Below are 15,287 nucleotides of genomic sequence, written 5' to 3' on the forward strand. Positions count from 1 at the left end.
AGGACAGGCCCTTCAGCCCATAATGTCTGTGCCAATTGTGATGCCAATTTAAACTAATCCCATCTGTCTGTCTGCTCATGGCAAATAGCAAATAAAAACATGCTGCATCAAAGTTTGGTGTCCTGATACTGTATTTGCCCATTTCACCTTATTCAAAGCTGTGGTAAATACTGGGTCAAGTCCAATCATTGTTTCTCCATATATTTTCTTACCAACTACCCCACCAATCTGGCTTCATGGTCAATATATGTTCTATGTTCCTGTACCATTTTATCTGGATATGTAACAGGTCAGGGATGAAAACTGTCCACCCCCCAGTTACTGCATTTCTTTTGAAGTAATTTAGACTTTTGAAGTCAGTTAGAACCAGCAATTAACAATGACTTACTCTCTTTCATTTGAAAAAAAATACTCTTTCTTACCTTCACGGCCCAGAGATTTTTTACTTCTAAAGAGGAGGATCCGAAGCACAAATTTTTACTTCAATTAAATTATTTTTTGGAATCCCAGTTCCAATCCCCAAACATCATTCAGTACTATTAGTACTGTTCAAGTATGTGGACACTGGTATGAACACAAAGGTGGCTTGAATGCAATGCCCCCCACAGTTAAATATCCTGCCAGTTTGTGGACTCTGGATGAGAACACAGTGATTGGCTGGACTGTGATGCCTCCCATTGTAATCTACTCTGGCAGTACATAGACACTGAATAAGAACTAGCAAATGGGCTTGACTGATGCTTCTTGCCCTGACAGAAAGTAGACACTGGATGAGAACCCAGTGACTGGAATTGACTGTGATGCCTCTCACAGTCACATACCCTGAGAATATGTTAACATTAGATGAGAATCCTGCAACCAGGCCTTTCCGTGATGTCTCCCACAGTCAAATAACCTGCAAAGCTCATGTCTAGCTTCACGCACAAGGAATGGTCATTCAGGGCTGATAATGGAAACCTGATACCATCCATAGACTAATAAGAGAAGAACAAGGAGAGGAGACTAGTGACTGGGGATGTTGTAAGTTGTGCATTGAATTTAATCAGTTCTAATGATAATTTTACAGATTTTGTGTTACATCTTATTACAGGGTGCAATGGCTGCCACCTATTTTGCTTTAAACCGTACACCTCAGGCACCAAGATTAGAAGCTGTCTTGGCCTCAAACCTGGCTCAGCGAAGGGGAATGAAAAGACTGACTTCTACAAGACTATAACAGCTATCGTATGCTACTTGTAGGGAATTTTCTTTTAATTATGTATAAAAATACTTGAACTTCTCTTGGCCCAATACAAGAGACCTCAAATGATCCAAAGTATTCAGAGATTTTTGCCTAGTTTCAGGCTCTGTTATGAAGTATTCAACAGACAAAGGGTCATTCATCGAACTTGATGCACTGCAAAGGATAAAAGGAGATGAACAAGACTAAATTCCTTTTCTAAATTAGCAAAAGTGTCTTTGCATTTTGCCTGATGATGATTGAAAAGAACAGACAAACTCTGGCTGTGAAAGATGGACTTAACCTGCTTCATACCTAAATGGAACAGCATAACCACAAAAGTGCTTTGAGAAAACACTTGTAATCAACCCTCTGTAAACTGAAGTAATGCGCTTCCCTCTTAATTGCTTAAAAAAGAATTAAGGTGGGAAAAGATGCAGACTGAAGCAAACAGATTTCTGCAAAGAGCATCCTGCTTGACCGGGCCTGTAGAATCTGAACTGTTTATTTTGCTTTACCTTTTTTTTAAGGCAGATTTTCACTGGGAAGGAAATTTCTGGGATCCAATTAATCATCCTCACTGATATTTTCATATTGTATAATTGCAATACTTTTAAATGTTCTGCAGTAATGTGAAAAAGAACTAAGCACATGCATAGTAGGGAGAAGTCAAGGCTTATAAGTACTGTCTTCTCAGTGGTAGGTGCATGTGGAGTACTGTAGTGAAGCAAGCTGAATGTGGACTATTTAGTTCTATCTCTAGGCATTAGATTTATCTTGAACCTGTGGTACTGTATAATGTATTTATATGTTGAAAAGAATGGTATGCCTTAATGCGGCATTATTAGTTATAAAGTCAGTGGTCCAATGATTCCACTAATAAGAATCAAGAAAGCCGATAGGATGTTTTTTCCTTCTCACTGCACTTCTTCCTGCCCCCTCCTCGCCTGGACATGTGAACTTCCACTAAGGTCTTTGTCACCAGTCTCGTTCCAGCAGTTCACTTAAGGTCATTTCTTGTGTGTGAGCTTTGGTGGGAAGTGCAAGCAGGTGGTTCAATCACAAGGGGACCTGTAGCCAAACCTGATCCTGGCCTCATCCAACATGAGGATCAGCGCCATCGCCCCAGTTGGTGCAAGGAACCCTGTGCAATTTTGCCCTCCTTGTATTTAAGAATATTGGATGCTTAAAAAAGGTATATATTGGATAAAATTAATTTTGTTTCAACTCAAAGTAAAGCACAGGACTAAGAAAGATGCAATTCAGCTAAACGACAACCAATAGTTACTTACCCAGTCTCTAGTCCATGTGGAGATTGTATCCAACCATTTGGAAAATTAAACAAGTAAAACTCATTTCACTCCAAGTAATAATGACAGCAAAGAACGGAGTACTTCGTTGTTGCAAAAATATCACATTTTGGATATCATTATTCAGGACATAAAGATGCCATTACTTATGCAAAGAACAGAAAAAATCTTGGGGTTAAAATCCCCAAAGTCACATTTCACTAATCAGTTAAATGAAGAAATGATTTCTATAATGCCTTCAACATCCCTTTCTGAATACCTCAAAGCCCTGTACAGTCATTGAAGTATGTTCAAGTGTAGCCATTGTTGTAATGTAGGAAACATGACAATTTAATTTGAAGACATCCAGGAAATTATAGTGGCTAGTATAGTCTAGTGGCAAAAAACCAGAATCAGTGCTGAGAAACCCATTTTAATTTGCCTGTCAGTGATGGTTGAGCTGGCCTACATGTTGCCGGAGACACTCGCTCTCTGACGACAACATCCAGAAGTGAATCTGCAGGAACTGTAAGGCTTTTTCTGATTTCCTGGCCTGCTGCCTTAACTAATTGAATGCAGAACCCCTGCTATCGTCTGCTTGTCTGCATGCAGCCTTTCAGATAATTATGCTCATGAAGAGGGCTTATATTCATAAAGAGGAGAAGAATGTTGCATATATTGGCCCAAAACATGTTGTCAACATAATGGTAAAGCTAATGCCACTTACAAAATGTTCTTTGTCAGTAAATGCATCAGTAAACTTATATGAGGGTAGGTATGCAATTAACTCGTGGAGGTCCAAAGGTTGGCCTTCATGATTTGCCTCTCAACCATTATCTTTATGAAAATGACATCTTGTTGAATGGTTTGCCTTTCAAATGTACTGGATGGTATGAAGCTGCTGATACAATCTAAACTTGCGAGAGAATTTTAGAGCCTGGCTATTTTTATATGAATACCTTTTCAATTGCTTGATAAGAATTGGTAATTGCCTATCATCTCTGCACTGGAAATATAGGAAGTAGAGAATCTCATTACTTCAATGGCTATTGGAGACCTTTTGCTTTATTTGGTTTCTTCTAAATCCAGGGTTTTTTTTCATTCTCTTATCTCCTTTATCTGATTCAGCATCGAATTTGCCAACTCGAACTTGCACTTCCTTCTCATTTCATGCATTGTTCATTTCACAGTCCTTCAAGGTGATTGTTTAGGGAGATACAAGCCTAATAATTCATCCCTGGTTAGAATCACTAATCATGTTATATCATCATGAAGTCAGCAAAATGAATTTCAGAGACGGAGTACCATCTAATGATGTGACTAGATTGTGCATTTAGTGGTATTGATAGGAAGGAGTTTCAACTATACAATAGGTTATCTTGCTCATCCAGATCTCAGATACCCTGTAGAAAGCCCCACACTGATTCCATCTTGCTTTTCCAACAACTTGCAGGGCAAAATATGATTGCCATTCAGCAGCCAAGACATGTTTAACTAACAGTGGACACCATTTTTTGTTCCCTTGTGCGCCTCCCCAACCTCACCCCAGCAATTTTTGGCATTATTTTGAACTGATACTCATGCTACATTAATTAACAGAGAATCCACTTAAATATGTGATTATTCTAACTGCATCTAAATGATTAAAAAAAACACTCTTGAGGAGCTAAAATCTCCCTAAGCATAATAATCAAATGGAGGCATGTCAAATTGCTTGGAGTGCTACTTTAGTAAATCATCCGGCTACTATAAGGATTAATGAAAGCAGCACAGGAATTTGCTTCAGACATTTACTGTAAGTCAAATCTATTGAAAATGCAATGCTCTTGCTCCCTCATTTATTGTTCTCCAATGGCCAAATTGAGAGAATTGAAAATATGAACAGGAAACCCTTGGGGTTTACCTCCTTCCTCTGGTGAAATAATGCTGACAAAGAGAAAGTAGCTCCAAAGATTTTCCCAGCCTCTATGTTGCCTTGTGGTTGGAGCTCTTTCCAAACTCTTAGTCAGGAAGACAAGTGGCAAAAGACAAATTCTGATAGAGCTCCTCTCCCTGATCATGCATCACACAGAGCAGCCAAAGACTTAAGGGGTTTCTGACAACTAAGCACTTTCAGGATCCACCCTAAGCTCTGAAGAATAATAATTCACTCTGCTCATACATAAAACCTCTCTGCAGCATTTGTATCCTCAATCAACAAACTGGCAGCTTGAGAATTCACATTTTTCATTGCTGCACCTCGCCCCATACTGTGTTCACTAACTATCATTTTGACAGGTGAGCAACACTTGAATTGTGAGCCATTGTCATCTGATCTGTCAGAGGTTGCCATACATACCTCTGACTGTAAGGCAAAGGCTTGACCATCACCTTGGTGCAACAATATAATCTGAGAGTCAACTCGTTTAGCCAAAACAAGCAAGTGTTTTGGTTAAGTGAGTTGACTCCCAGATCATACTGTTAGGATCATTTTTCTGATGTAGTTCCTTGGGATCAAGGGTGACTTGTTTCCATTCAAGTTCTGTGTGCTCTGAGGTAGCTAATGAAATCAGTGTGGGAACTGCAGAGTCTTCCACAGATGGGGCTGGAGCTAAGTTGACATGAATGCAGAGTCTTCAGGATTCCTACCAGTTTTCTGCCATAGAAAATAAACTGCACAATGTTTCCCTGATAGAGTTACAATCGTATCCAAGGTTGTGTCTGTGAGCATGAGGAAGCAATTATCACAACTAATTTTTACTTGTCTAAGAATGCAACCACTTTCAGTAAAGGCAAATCATACATTGTATCCATCATGGGAGAAACTCTAGGCAATAATCACGAAAGCCTGTTGTCAAAATTCACTCATTTTCAGTTGTATGAAAAATAAGTAACAAGCAGTCCTTTACACTGACCCTTTCCCATTCCCTCCAACCATCGTTCTTACACAACAGGTCAATAGAGAACTGTTGTAATCAGACCTCTAATTATCTGCATTGAGCTGGTTCAAATAGGGATCACTCTGCTCTCCCCCTTCTTGTCTGTTGATGCATTTTGTATTATAATCAGACTTGCATTTTAGCCAGAACCTGAGCACCTAGTCAGTCATAACATGCCCTCGCGTCACTTAAAGGCCCATTTCGGCCAGAATTAACTAATCAGGGTGCAGCATTGGATAGCTGGTGCTAATGACCAGAGATCGGCAATTGGTATGGAAGGTGTACAGAAACTATTTCCTGTTTTTGTGGAGCAAACTTAAGTTTAGAATTAGATGGTTCATGGGTAATGTCAGAAAACAACTCTTCACCTCTGGTGAAAAATTGAAACTATCTTCATTAAAAGATTGCTTGTGGCTAAGTTAATTGAAAATTTCAAAACCAAAATTAATAGTTTTTTATTTGGCAAGTTTGGTTGGTTGCATTAAAATGCAGATCAGCTGTGATATAATTGAATGGTAGAACAGGCTCAAAGAGTTAAAAGGCTTACTCCTAATGATAATATGAATTTTCTTGTTCAAATAAGCTTGTGCATGAAGAGTTTGGAATCCTGGATTTGTTAGTCTGTTAGAATTGTTTTCACTGTGTGTGTGTGTGTGTGTGTGTGTGTGTGTGGTGGTGAGGAGGAGGAGGAAAAGGAAGAAAACCTGGCCTGAAGAGGCCATGGTGACTGCTAGTGTAAAAGCAGTGTGTGCAGCCTTTTAATGAATATATGTGCATCCACCGTCAATGAATGGTCATTGCCTGTTGATGATAGTTTGAATTAACGAACAGAATTGAAGTCACATATGCAAATGTTTTGCCATGTTGATATTTTTGTTTACTATTTTACAGATTTCCTTTAAAATGATTAATGGATAAAAATAACTTATTTAAGATAAAAACTAAGGAAAACTGCAAATACTAGCCTGAAAAGAAAAAGAAGAAAATGCTGGGAATGCAATGTAGGTCCATCAGTGCTTGGAAAAGCAAAGGCTGCTATTTGAGCTGCTCCCAGACCTGTTATGTTTTTCTTTAATAACTTGCTTGCAGTTGCCAGTTATACAAATATTTAACAAATTTATTATTTGCTATATTTTGTACATAGAAAATGAATGGACCTACCTGCACTGCTGATGATGTTACTAACAATTAATTGAAATTAAAACATTTACTGTACCCTAAATATCCTGGCGCAATTAATTTAATTAACATTTGGTTACAAATCATTGTGAGATTTACAGTGTGTCCGGTGGAGCTGATAATTGATGTGTTGTATGTAACCCTTTAACAGGAGCACTGACTAGACAGGAGCATTATTTTGTATGATCGATATCTTGCTCATTCACCCTAATTAGTAGTGACAAGATGAAAAAGACTACTTCTGAGCACAATTTGTAATTTGTGTTGTATGTAAACTGAAGTGAAATCCCTTTGAACTGTAAAATGCTGTAGCTTAGCCAACCTGGGGCAACTTTATTTTATTGAAATTGAATGTCAGGGATTGTTGAGTCAAACTTTTATCCTGCTTTCTGGCTTCCAGAATTATACATTATATAAATTACACAGTTCTCTTCTCTTCTCTGGGAAGTGCTTTGGGACATTTTATTACATTAAGGTGCTGTATAGCTACCAGATGTTTTATGAATTGGCAACTGAATCAATGTGAGCCCCAAAACAGAGTTGAGTAATAAAAATAACATAAATTGATCAGTGATATTATGTTATCTCAGGATGTGATCCTTGTAACAAAAAGAAAAAAGATAATTCATGTGAAATACCAGTTATATTCTTCCTTTCTGTTCCCTTTCAAATCCCAAACAGAAGTAATAAGAAAAACTCTTAATATATTAATTTTTTGAGTTAAATTATACTAGCTGGTGGAATTGATTCAATCAGTTTGATTATTTAACATGCTACATCTCATCATGAAAATCTTCTTAAAGTTCTGATAAAAGTTTGTGGGAGATTTTTGCTGGATAAAATTTTTGGGAAGATAATTATCATGGGTGAAAGACCAGATCAACTCTCTAGCAAGTTGTTATGGTAACTTGATGCTCTCAGCTTTCTTGAGTTTGCTTTTTGATGTGCTCCGAGTTGACTAATCTCGGTCAGGGTAGCAACAGTTAGAGTGCAGTTAATGACGTGGAGAGAGGAGATGGAGATTAACCTGGATTCCAAAAGCTAACTGTGATCTAATAGACTCAGCAGAAAAAGCTCCCATGTGGGCATGCCTTGCATCACACTAGAGATTAGATGCTCTTGAGGAGGCAGATTGTAAATCAGTGTTCTTGCACAAGCTGCTGAGGAGTCAGTTGTCAGCACTGGCCCACAAATGCCCCCATTGCTGCACAGGTATAACATCCATTTGGCCTGGCAACCTGCAATGCAATTGATTACTGTAGATCACCCCAATGTAGGTGGGTAGTAGGAAAATCAGGGTGGAGTTAATGGGCATATGAGAGAAAATTTGTTACAGGAAAAATGAGATTGACAGGATTGCTCTGAAGACTGGCATAGACTAAACTGGCTGAATGGCCTCCTTCAAGGCCTTAAGAAAATATAAAAATATGCTTTGAAATGGCTGAGGCCAACCATACCATCTTGATTCTTCTGTTAGTTTAGAAAACCCAGCTAGACCAGTGACTAATTTTGGATAGTCGTGATCTGGATGGCATCTCCCTACTAACTGGTAAATTTGCCAGTGGAAAGTTAAGGGCACATATGGAAAATTGCTCAGCACTTTGTGTGAGTGAACATAACTCAAATTAAGGTCAGGCCTAAGGCTGCCTGTCGAAAATTATTGAACTAAATAGAAAACAACTCCAGCTGACAGTAGGAGTTGCTAATAAACCCTTACTTGCTAATAGAGTATGAATTAAAGGGGATTAAAATAATAACTTAATTTTAGTGCTAATAATTATTTTACATGGAGCAGAAAGTGCGATATTGCAGCAAAATCCACTGATAGTTTGCTGATGCTCTTATCCTTCCTTTTTGCCCCTTCAATCTGCTAGTTTAGGAATGTACACCTCAATATTCCTGTTAAATATATACACTTTGATTTTAAAGAAAGACAATTAGCTCTTAGCTACACTGGAAGGAAATCAGTATTACATAAGAATTGAGTTTGTAGTGGCATTTATATTCCCAGTTGTTAGAACAGCCCCTAATTAACACGCACCCAACAAGTTCCTTTGGTGCACTACTGAGATGTAGAGAGTTGAACCAATGTACAGCAAACCTAGATTATATTCTCCTGGTGAATGATATGCGATGCCACTCAAGAGAACAGCTCTCATACTCCTTCATTTTACTATCAGGAAGTGCGAAGCTTTCTGATTAATTAATCCTTTTTCTGTTTTACCAGCACCTTTTAATTTGCATTTTTGAAAAAAAATGTTATAAAGCATACTTATGATTTGTAATTTGTTGTGTATTATAGAACCTGCTGCTGAAAGGCTTATGTTTGATACATGGTACTTTGTGCTGCTTTAGTAGGTGGAAATAAATTCTTTAAATTCATTTATTTAATTTACTTGGAAAAAACATTTTGTAATGAAAATGGGTTTTATGAAGTGTAATATTTTTATAGCACTATGATAACTATAGGACTTTGTATATTAAAAGGAACTGCTCCATAAGATGAGTTTGTGTTCTGGTTTTCCTTAGTCTCTTGGTCTAGATGGTACTTCCCTACTATTTGGTAGCCTAACCTTACAGATTACTTCAGTTATTGCCAAGGTGCAAGGATTGCACCTCCAATAGGGTCAGCAGGGCCACACTCACCTCAGTTAGCCTGTTCGCACTGCTCCTGATCAGGCTGCATTTTGGGATCCTTAAAGAGAAAACGCTGAAAGGCCACTTTGTTGTGAGGTACGCTCACTTCTTGTGAGCTGAGTTTTCCCTGCAGTTTTTTTAAATAATTTCTTTATGGTCACTCAATTAATTTTTCTCTGCCAAGTAGGTTTCTGCAGGAAATAGGAAAACACTGTAAAAATCGAATATATGGAGAATCATTTGTACTCCATCATGGCTTTCCATGCCAATTCACACGATGTTTTTAAAACAGAAGAAATAAAGAATTCTGGAAAATGGTTTTCTGGGTTTTTGTTTTAAATATAATTTGTTAGTTTTCATCCTCACATTTCATCCTATCAGTCTACCTATCCAACACATCATTCTCCGCCACTTCCACCATCTCCAGCGGGACCCCACCATGCCTTTCTGCCTTTCGCAGGGACCGCTCTCTCCGCGACTCCCTAGTTCACTCCACCTCCTTCCACCCCAGGAACTTTCCACTGCCCCTGCCATAGATGCAACACCTGCCCCCACACCACCTCCATCCAGGGACCCAAAGAGTCCTTTCAGGTGAGACTTACCTGCACCTCCCTTAATATCATCTCTTGCATTCAGCACTGTAACCTCCTCTACATTGGTGAGACCAAACGCAGACTAGGTGACAGTTTAGCAGAACACCTGCGCTCTGTCCGTAACCGCGATCTGCATCTCCCCATTGCCAGTCACTTCAACTCCCCCTCCCACTTTATCTCAGATATGTCAGTTCTCAGCCTCCTCCAAGTGCAAACTGGAGGAACAGCACCTCATCTTCTGTCTTGGAATCCTGCAGCCTAACGGCACGAACATTGAATTCTCCCACTTTAAGTAATCCCCATACCCCTAACCCCCCACCATGCCTTTCCTTCCCTTTCCTAGCCTATCTCCCTCTTTTCTACCCCCTCTTTTCCTCCTTACCTTTGATCCATCCCCTAGTGGATCTGCTCTCCCCTCCTCCCCCACACCTGCCTATCACTATCTCTTACCTGCATCTACCTATCACTACCTTCTGCTAACCCCGCCTCCCCTCTTTTGTCCACCTATCACTGCTCTGCTTTTCCCTCCTATATATTGGGCTTCCCCTTTTCCTACCTTCAGTCCTGAAGAAGGGTCCTGACCCAAAACGTTGACGCCCTGCATTTCCCCACGGATGCTGCCTGGCCTGCTGAGTTCCTCCAGCATCATAGTGCTTTTCATTGTTATTTTTCGTAGTTTTGTACTTTGGTGAAGGTGGTGATGATACTCCTAAAACAACACTCATTTTGCTGGTGGAGCACCTCCTTGCGACTGTGGCCTTATCAGCAAGATAGTAGAATGTGGTTGAATAAGATCTACAAAGGTCAGAGACCGGTGAAACTAATGGCACGATGGGGAAACCTCACAGCAGCTGGCTCTTCAGGGTGTGGTGAATTAAAAAAGTTGCATATGGTGCAAAGTAAGCAGGATACACCGAAGAACAGGAATAAAAGCCTTCATCAGGACTGAAGGAAATCAAGGATTTAATAGAACATGAACAGGAGGAGTGAGCGTGAAAGACAAACAGTGGGGAAGTATCACTGTTATGCCCTGTGACATGAGTAAGTAAGAGTATTCTTGCATTATTTTTTTACATAGAGCAAAAATTATGCTTTTACAACAAAATCCACTGACAGTTTGCTGATGCCATTTTTCTTCCTTCTTTCTCTCCTCAGTCTGCCAGTTTAGGAAAGTACACTTTAACATACCTGTCAAGTCAATACAGTTGATTTTAAAAGGAGGATTAACTTTTAGCTACTTCAGAAGGAAGTAAATATTTCACAGGTGATCATTACATAAGAAAATGGGAAGCAAAAGACATCAGAGAAGAAAAGAAACCAAAGCAGTGTGAGGGAACTTAAGGAAACATGAGACAATGGATTGGACATTTACAGTTTTATTTCCATTTAGGGGATGTGGGCTTCACAGGCAGAGCCAGCTTTTAATTGCCCATTCCTAATTGCCCTTGTGAAAGTGTGACATGTGTCTTCTTGAACTGCTGCAGTCCTTGAGGTGTGGGTGTGCCGTTAGGGAGGGAATTCCAGGATTTTGACCCGGTGAAGGAACGTCAATATATTTCCATGTCAGGATGATACGTGACTTGGAGGGAAACTTCCAGGTGATGGTGTTCCCATTCTTTTGCTGCCTTTTTCCTTCTAGCTGGTAGAGAATGTTGGTTTGCTGTCTAAGGAGCCTTGGTGAGTTGCTGCAGTAGATGGTTCAAATTGCTGCTACTGTTCATCGGTGATGGAGTGAGTGGATGTTTGTGGATGGGGTTCCTATCATGTGGGCTGCTATGTCCCCTATGGCGTCAAGTTTCCTGAGTGCGGTTGAAGCTGCATTCATCCAGGCAAGTCTAGAGTATTCCACCACAGGTTTAAAATTAAAAGAAGATCCTGGAAAAAGTATGCGTGGTCCACTGGAGAAAGATCAGGCCAGCACCAGAAGATGCTGAAACTCTCACATGGATTTGATTCCAGCAAAGAATCTCCATCCCAATGGTCATCTAACCTAACCCATGCCTAACACAAATAAGCTTGTCAGCAGAGCTTCATTGATACATTGCTGAAGACTGAGTTGGCGTAAACTCAGCTAAACAAGCTAAGAGCCCATGGCTTTAGAGGCAAGGTACTAGCATGGATAGAAGATTGGCTGACTGGCAGAACGCAGAGAGTCAGGATAAAGGGGTCCTTTTCAGGATGGCTGCCGGTGACTAGTGGAGGTCCACAGAGATCAGTGTTGGGACCACAACTTTTCACTTTATATGTTAGTGACCCAGATGAAAGAACTGATGGCATTGTGGCCAAGTTTGCAGCTGATACCAAGAAAGTTGGAGGGACAGGAAGTGTTGTGGAGGCAGGGAGTCTGCAGAAGGACTTGGACAGGTTAAGGGAGTGAGCAAAAAAGTGGCAGATGGAATACAGCATAGGGAAGTGTGGTTAATCTGTCTCGTCTCTGGAGATGGTGACAGAGAGATCCAGAAAGGGGAGAGAGGTGTCGGAGATGGACCAAGTGAATCTGAGGGCAGGGTGGAAGTTGGAGGCAAAGTTAATGAAATTGATGAGCTCAGCATGGGTGCAGGAAGCAGCCCCAATGCAGTCATCAATGTAGCAGAGAAAGAGTTGGGGGATATTACCGGTGTAGGCTTGGAACATGGACTGTTCCACGTAGCTGACAAAGAGGCAGGCATAGCTGGGGCCCATGCAGGTGCCCATGGCTACACCTTTAGTTTGGAGAAAGTGGGAGGAGCCGAAAGAAAAGTTGTTAAGGCTGAGCACCAGTTCTGCCAGACGGAGGAGGGTGGTGGTGGAGGGGAACTGGTTGGGTCTTTTATCAAGGAAGAAGCAGAGAGCCTTGAGGCCTTCCTGATGGGGGATGGAGGTGTACATGGACTTGACGTCCATGGTGAAAATGAGGTAGTCAGGGCCGGGGAACTGAAAGTTGTTGAAGTGATGGAGAGCATGTGAAGTGTCACAGACATAGGTAGGAAGGGACTGAACTAAGGGGAACAAATTGGAGTCAATAAATGAGGATACAAGTTCAGTGGGGCAGGAGCAGGCAGAAACAGTGGGTCTACCAGGGCAGTTGGGTTTGTGAATCTTGGGTAAGAGGTAGAAATGGGCAGTGCAGGGTAGGGGAACTATGAGGTTGGAGGCTGTAGAGGGGAGGTCTCCAGAGGCGATGAGGTCAGTGATACTGCGGGAGTCAATGGCCTGATCTTCCTTGGTGGGGTCCAGGTTGAGGGATAAGTGAGAGGAGGTGTCTCAGAGTTGACATCTGGCCTCAGCAATGTAAAGGTCGGTCTGCCAGACTACAACAGCACCACCCTTGTCTGCGGGTTTGATAGTGAGATTAGGATTGGTGTGGAGGACAGTGCATTCCGAGGGGGTGAGGTTGGAATATGTGAGGGCAGTGGTGAAGTTCGGATGGCTAATGTCTCATCGGCAGTTAGAGATAAAGAGATCCAGAGCAGGCAGATGGCCAGGGTGGAGTGTCCAAGAGGAGGAAGAGGGCTTAAGGCAGGAGGACGGGTCATCAGTGTGGGGTGGGGAATCCTTGCCAAAGAAGTAGGCCCGGAGACGGAGGCGTCGGAAGAAGAGCTCGGCGTCATGGCAGCCGCGGAACTCGTTGAGGTGAGGGCGCAGGGGGACAAAGGTAAGGCTCCTGCCAAGGACAGAGAGTGGAAGGTCAGAGGGGATAGTGAAGATGCGGCAGGGGTGGGAGCTGGGGTCAGGGGTGGGTAGAGGGTTGGAGGGGTCGGAGGAGAGAGGAGAGTTGAGGGTTCAAGGAAGGTGAGGTGGGAGGAAGTAGAGGGCTCAGAGGAATGAAGGGGGGGTTGAGGGTTGGGGGGAGGCCAGGGAGACCAGGGAAGGGGAGGGTGAAAGCAGTGGAGCAGTAGGACCCAGCAGCGGTGTGAGAGGTCTCGGCCTGGGGGTGGCCAGGGCCGAGGTCGGAGCCCCCCAACTCTTTCTCTGCTACATTGACGACTGCATTGGGGCTGCTTCCTGCACCCATGTTGAGCTCATCAATCTCATCAACTTTGCCTCCAACTTCCACCCTGCCCTCAGATTCACTTGGTCCATCTCCGACACCTCTCTCCCCTTTCTGGATCTCTCTGTCACCATCTCCGGAGACAGCTAACCACAGACGTCTTCTACAGACCCACTGACTCCCACAGTTACCTTGACTACACCTCTTCCCACCCTGTCACTTGTAAGGACGCCATCCCCTTCTCCCAGTTGCTCCGCCTCCACCGCATCTGTTCCCATGATGAGGCTTCCCATTCCAGGACATCAGGGATGTCCTCCTTTTTTCAGTGACTGGGGTTTCCCTTCCATCACCCCATATCTCCTCCACTTCCCAACCTCTGGCCTCAACCCCTCCCCCGCTGACATAACAGGGACAGGGTTCCCCTTGTCCTCACTTACTACCCCATGAACCTCCGTACCCAACACATCATTCTCTGCAAATTCCGCCACCTCCAACGGGATCCTACCACCAGGCACATCTTCCCCTCATCCCCTCTCTCCACTTTCCAAAGGGACCACTCTCTCCACAACTCCCTTCTCCACTCATCCCTTCCCGCCATTAATCCCCCGGCACTTATGCCTGCAACCGCACCAAGTGCTACACCTGCCCCTACACCTCCATTCGGGGTCCCAGACAATCCTTCCAGGTGAGGCAGTGCTTCACCTGCGAGTCCAAGAGTGTCATTTATTGCATCCGGTGCACCTGGTGCAGCCTCCTGTATATCAGTGAGGCCCGATGCAGATTGGGTGACCGCTTCGTCGAGCACCTTCACTCTATCTGCTGTAACAGCCAGGACCTCCAGGTGGCCACCCACTTCAATTCCACATCCCATTCCCACACTGACGTTCTCTTTCCCTCCTCCATCTTTTATTCCATGGTCCACTGCCCTCTCCTACCAGATTCCTCCTCATTCAGCCCTTTGCTCATCACCTCTCAGCTTATTGCATCTTCTCCCCCTCCCCCACTCACATACCTTCCCCTCTCTCCTGGACTCACCTATCACATGAACTCACCTATCACCTGCCTGCGTGTGCTACTCCCCCTCTCCCCACCTTCTTATTCTGGCTTCTGCCCTCTTCCTTTCCAGTCCTGGTGAAGGGTCTCAGCCCAAAAAGTCGACTGTTTATTTCCCGGCATAGCTGCTGCCTCCATAGAGTTCCTCCAGCACTTTTTGTGCATTGCTCCAGATTTCCAGCATCTGCAGAATTTTTTGTGTCTCCATTGTACTGCTGAGGCTTTGTAAGTCATTGATCAGACTGCATTTGGAATAATGTGAGGAATTTTGAGCCCTTTATCAAAGGAAAGAGTGCTGGCCCTGAAGATGGTCCGGAGGAGGTTCACAAAAATGAGCCCAGGAATGAAAGGCTTAATGTATGAGGAGTGTTTGATGGCTCTGGGTCTGTGAGTTCAGAAGAATGAGGGGGATCTCATTGAAACCTGCTG

General features: G+C 42.7%; 1 protein-coding gene across 3 annotated transcripts in view; it reads left to right on the top strand.

The window, feature by feature from the left end:
* The window catches only part of rps6ka2 (ribosomal protein S6 kinase, polypeptide 2), a 216,695-nt gene extending 207,332 nt beyond the window's left edge, over positions 1–9,363 (top strand). For all 3 annotated transcript variants that reach the window (XM_052011830.1, XM_052011831.1, XM_052011832.1), the window contains one exon: positions 1,091–9,363. In XM_052011830.1, coding sequence (XP_051867790.1) covers positions 1,091–1,216 — 126 coding nt within the window. In that variant the 3' untranslated portion in view covers positions 1,217–9,363. The remainder of the gene's footprint in view (positions 1–1,090) is intronic.
* Positions 9,364–15,287: the final 5,924 nt, after the last annotated feature.

This window comes from Pristis pectinata, chromosome 3, assembly GCF_009764475.1.
Source record: "Pristis pectinata isolate sPriPec2 chromosome 3, sPriPec2.1.pri, whole genome shotgun sequence".
NCBI classification, from domain to species: Eukaryota; Metazoa; Chordata; class Chondrichthyes; order Rhinopristiformes; family Pristidae; genus Pristis; species Pristis pectinata.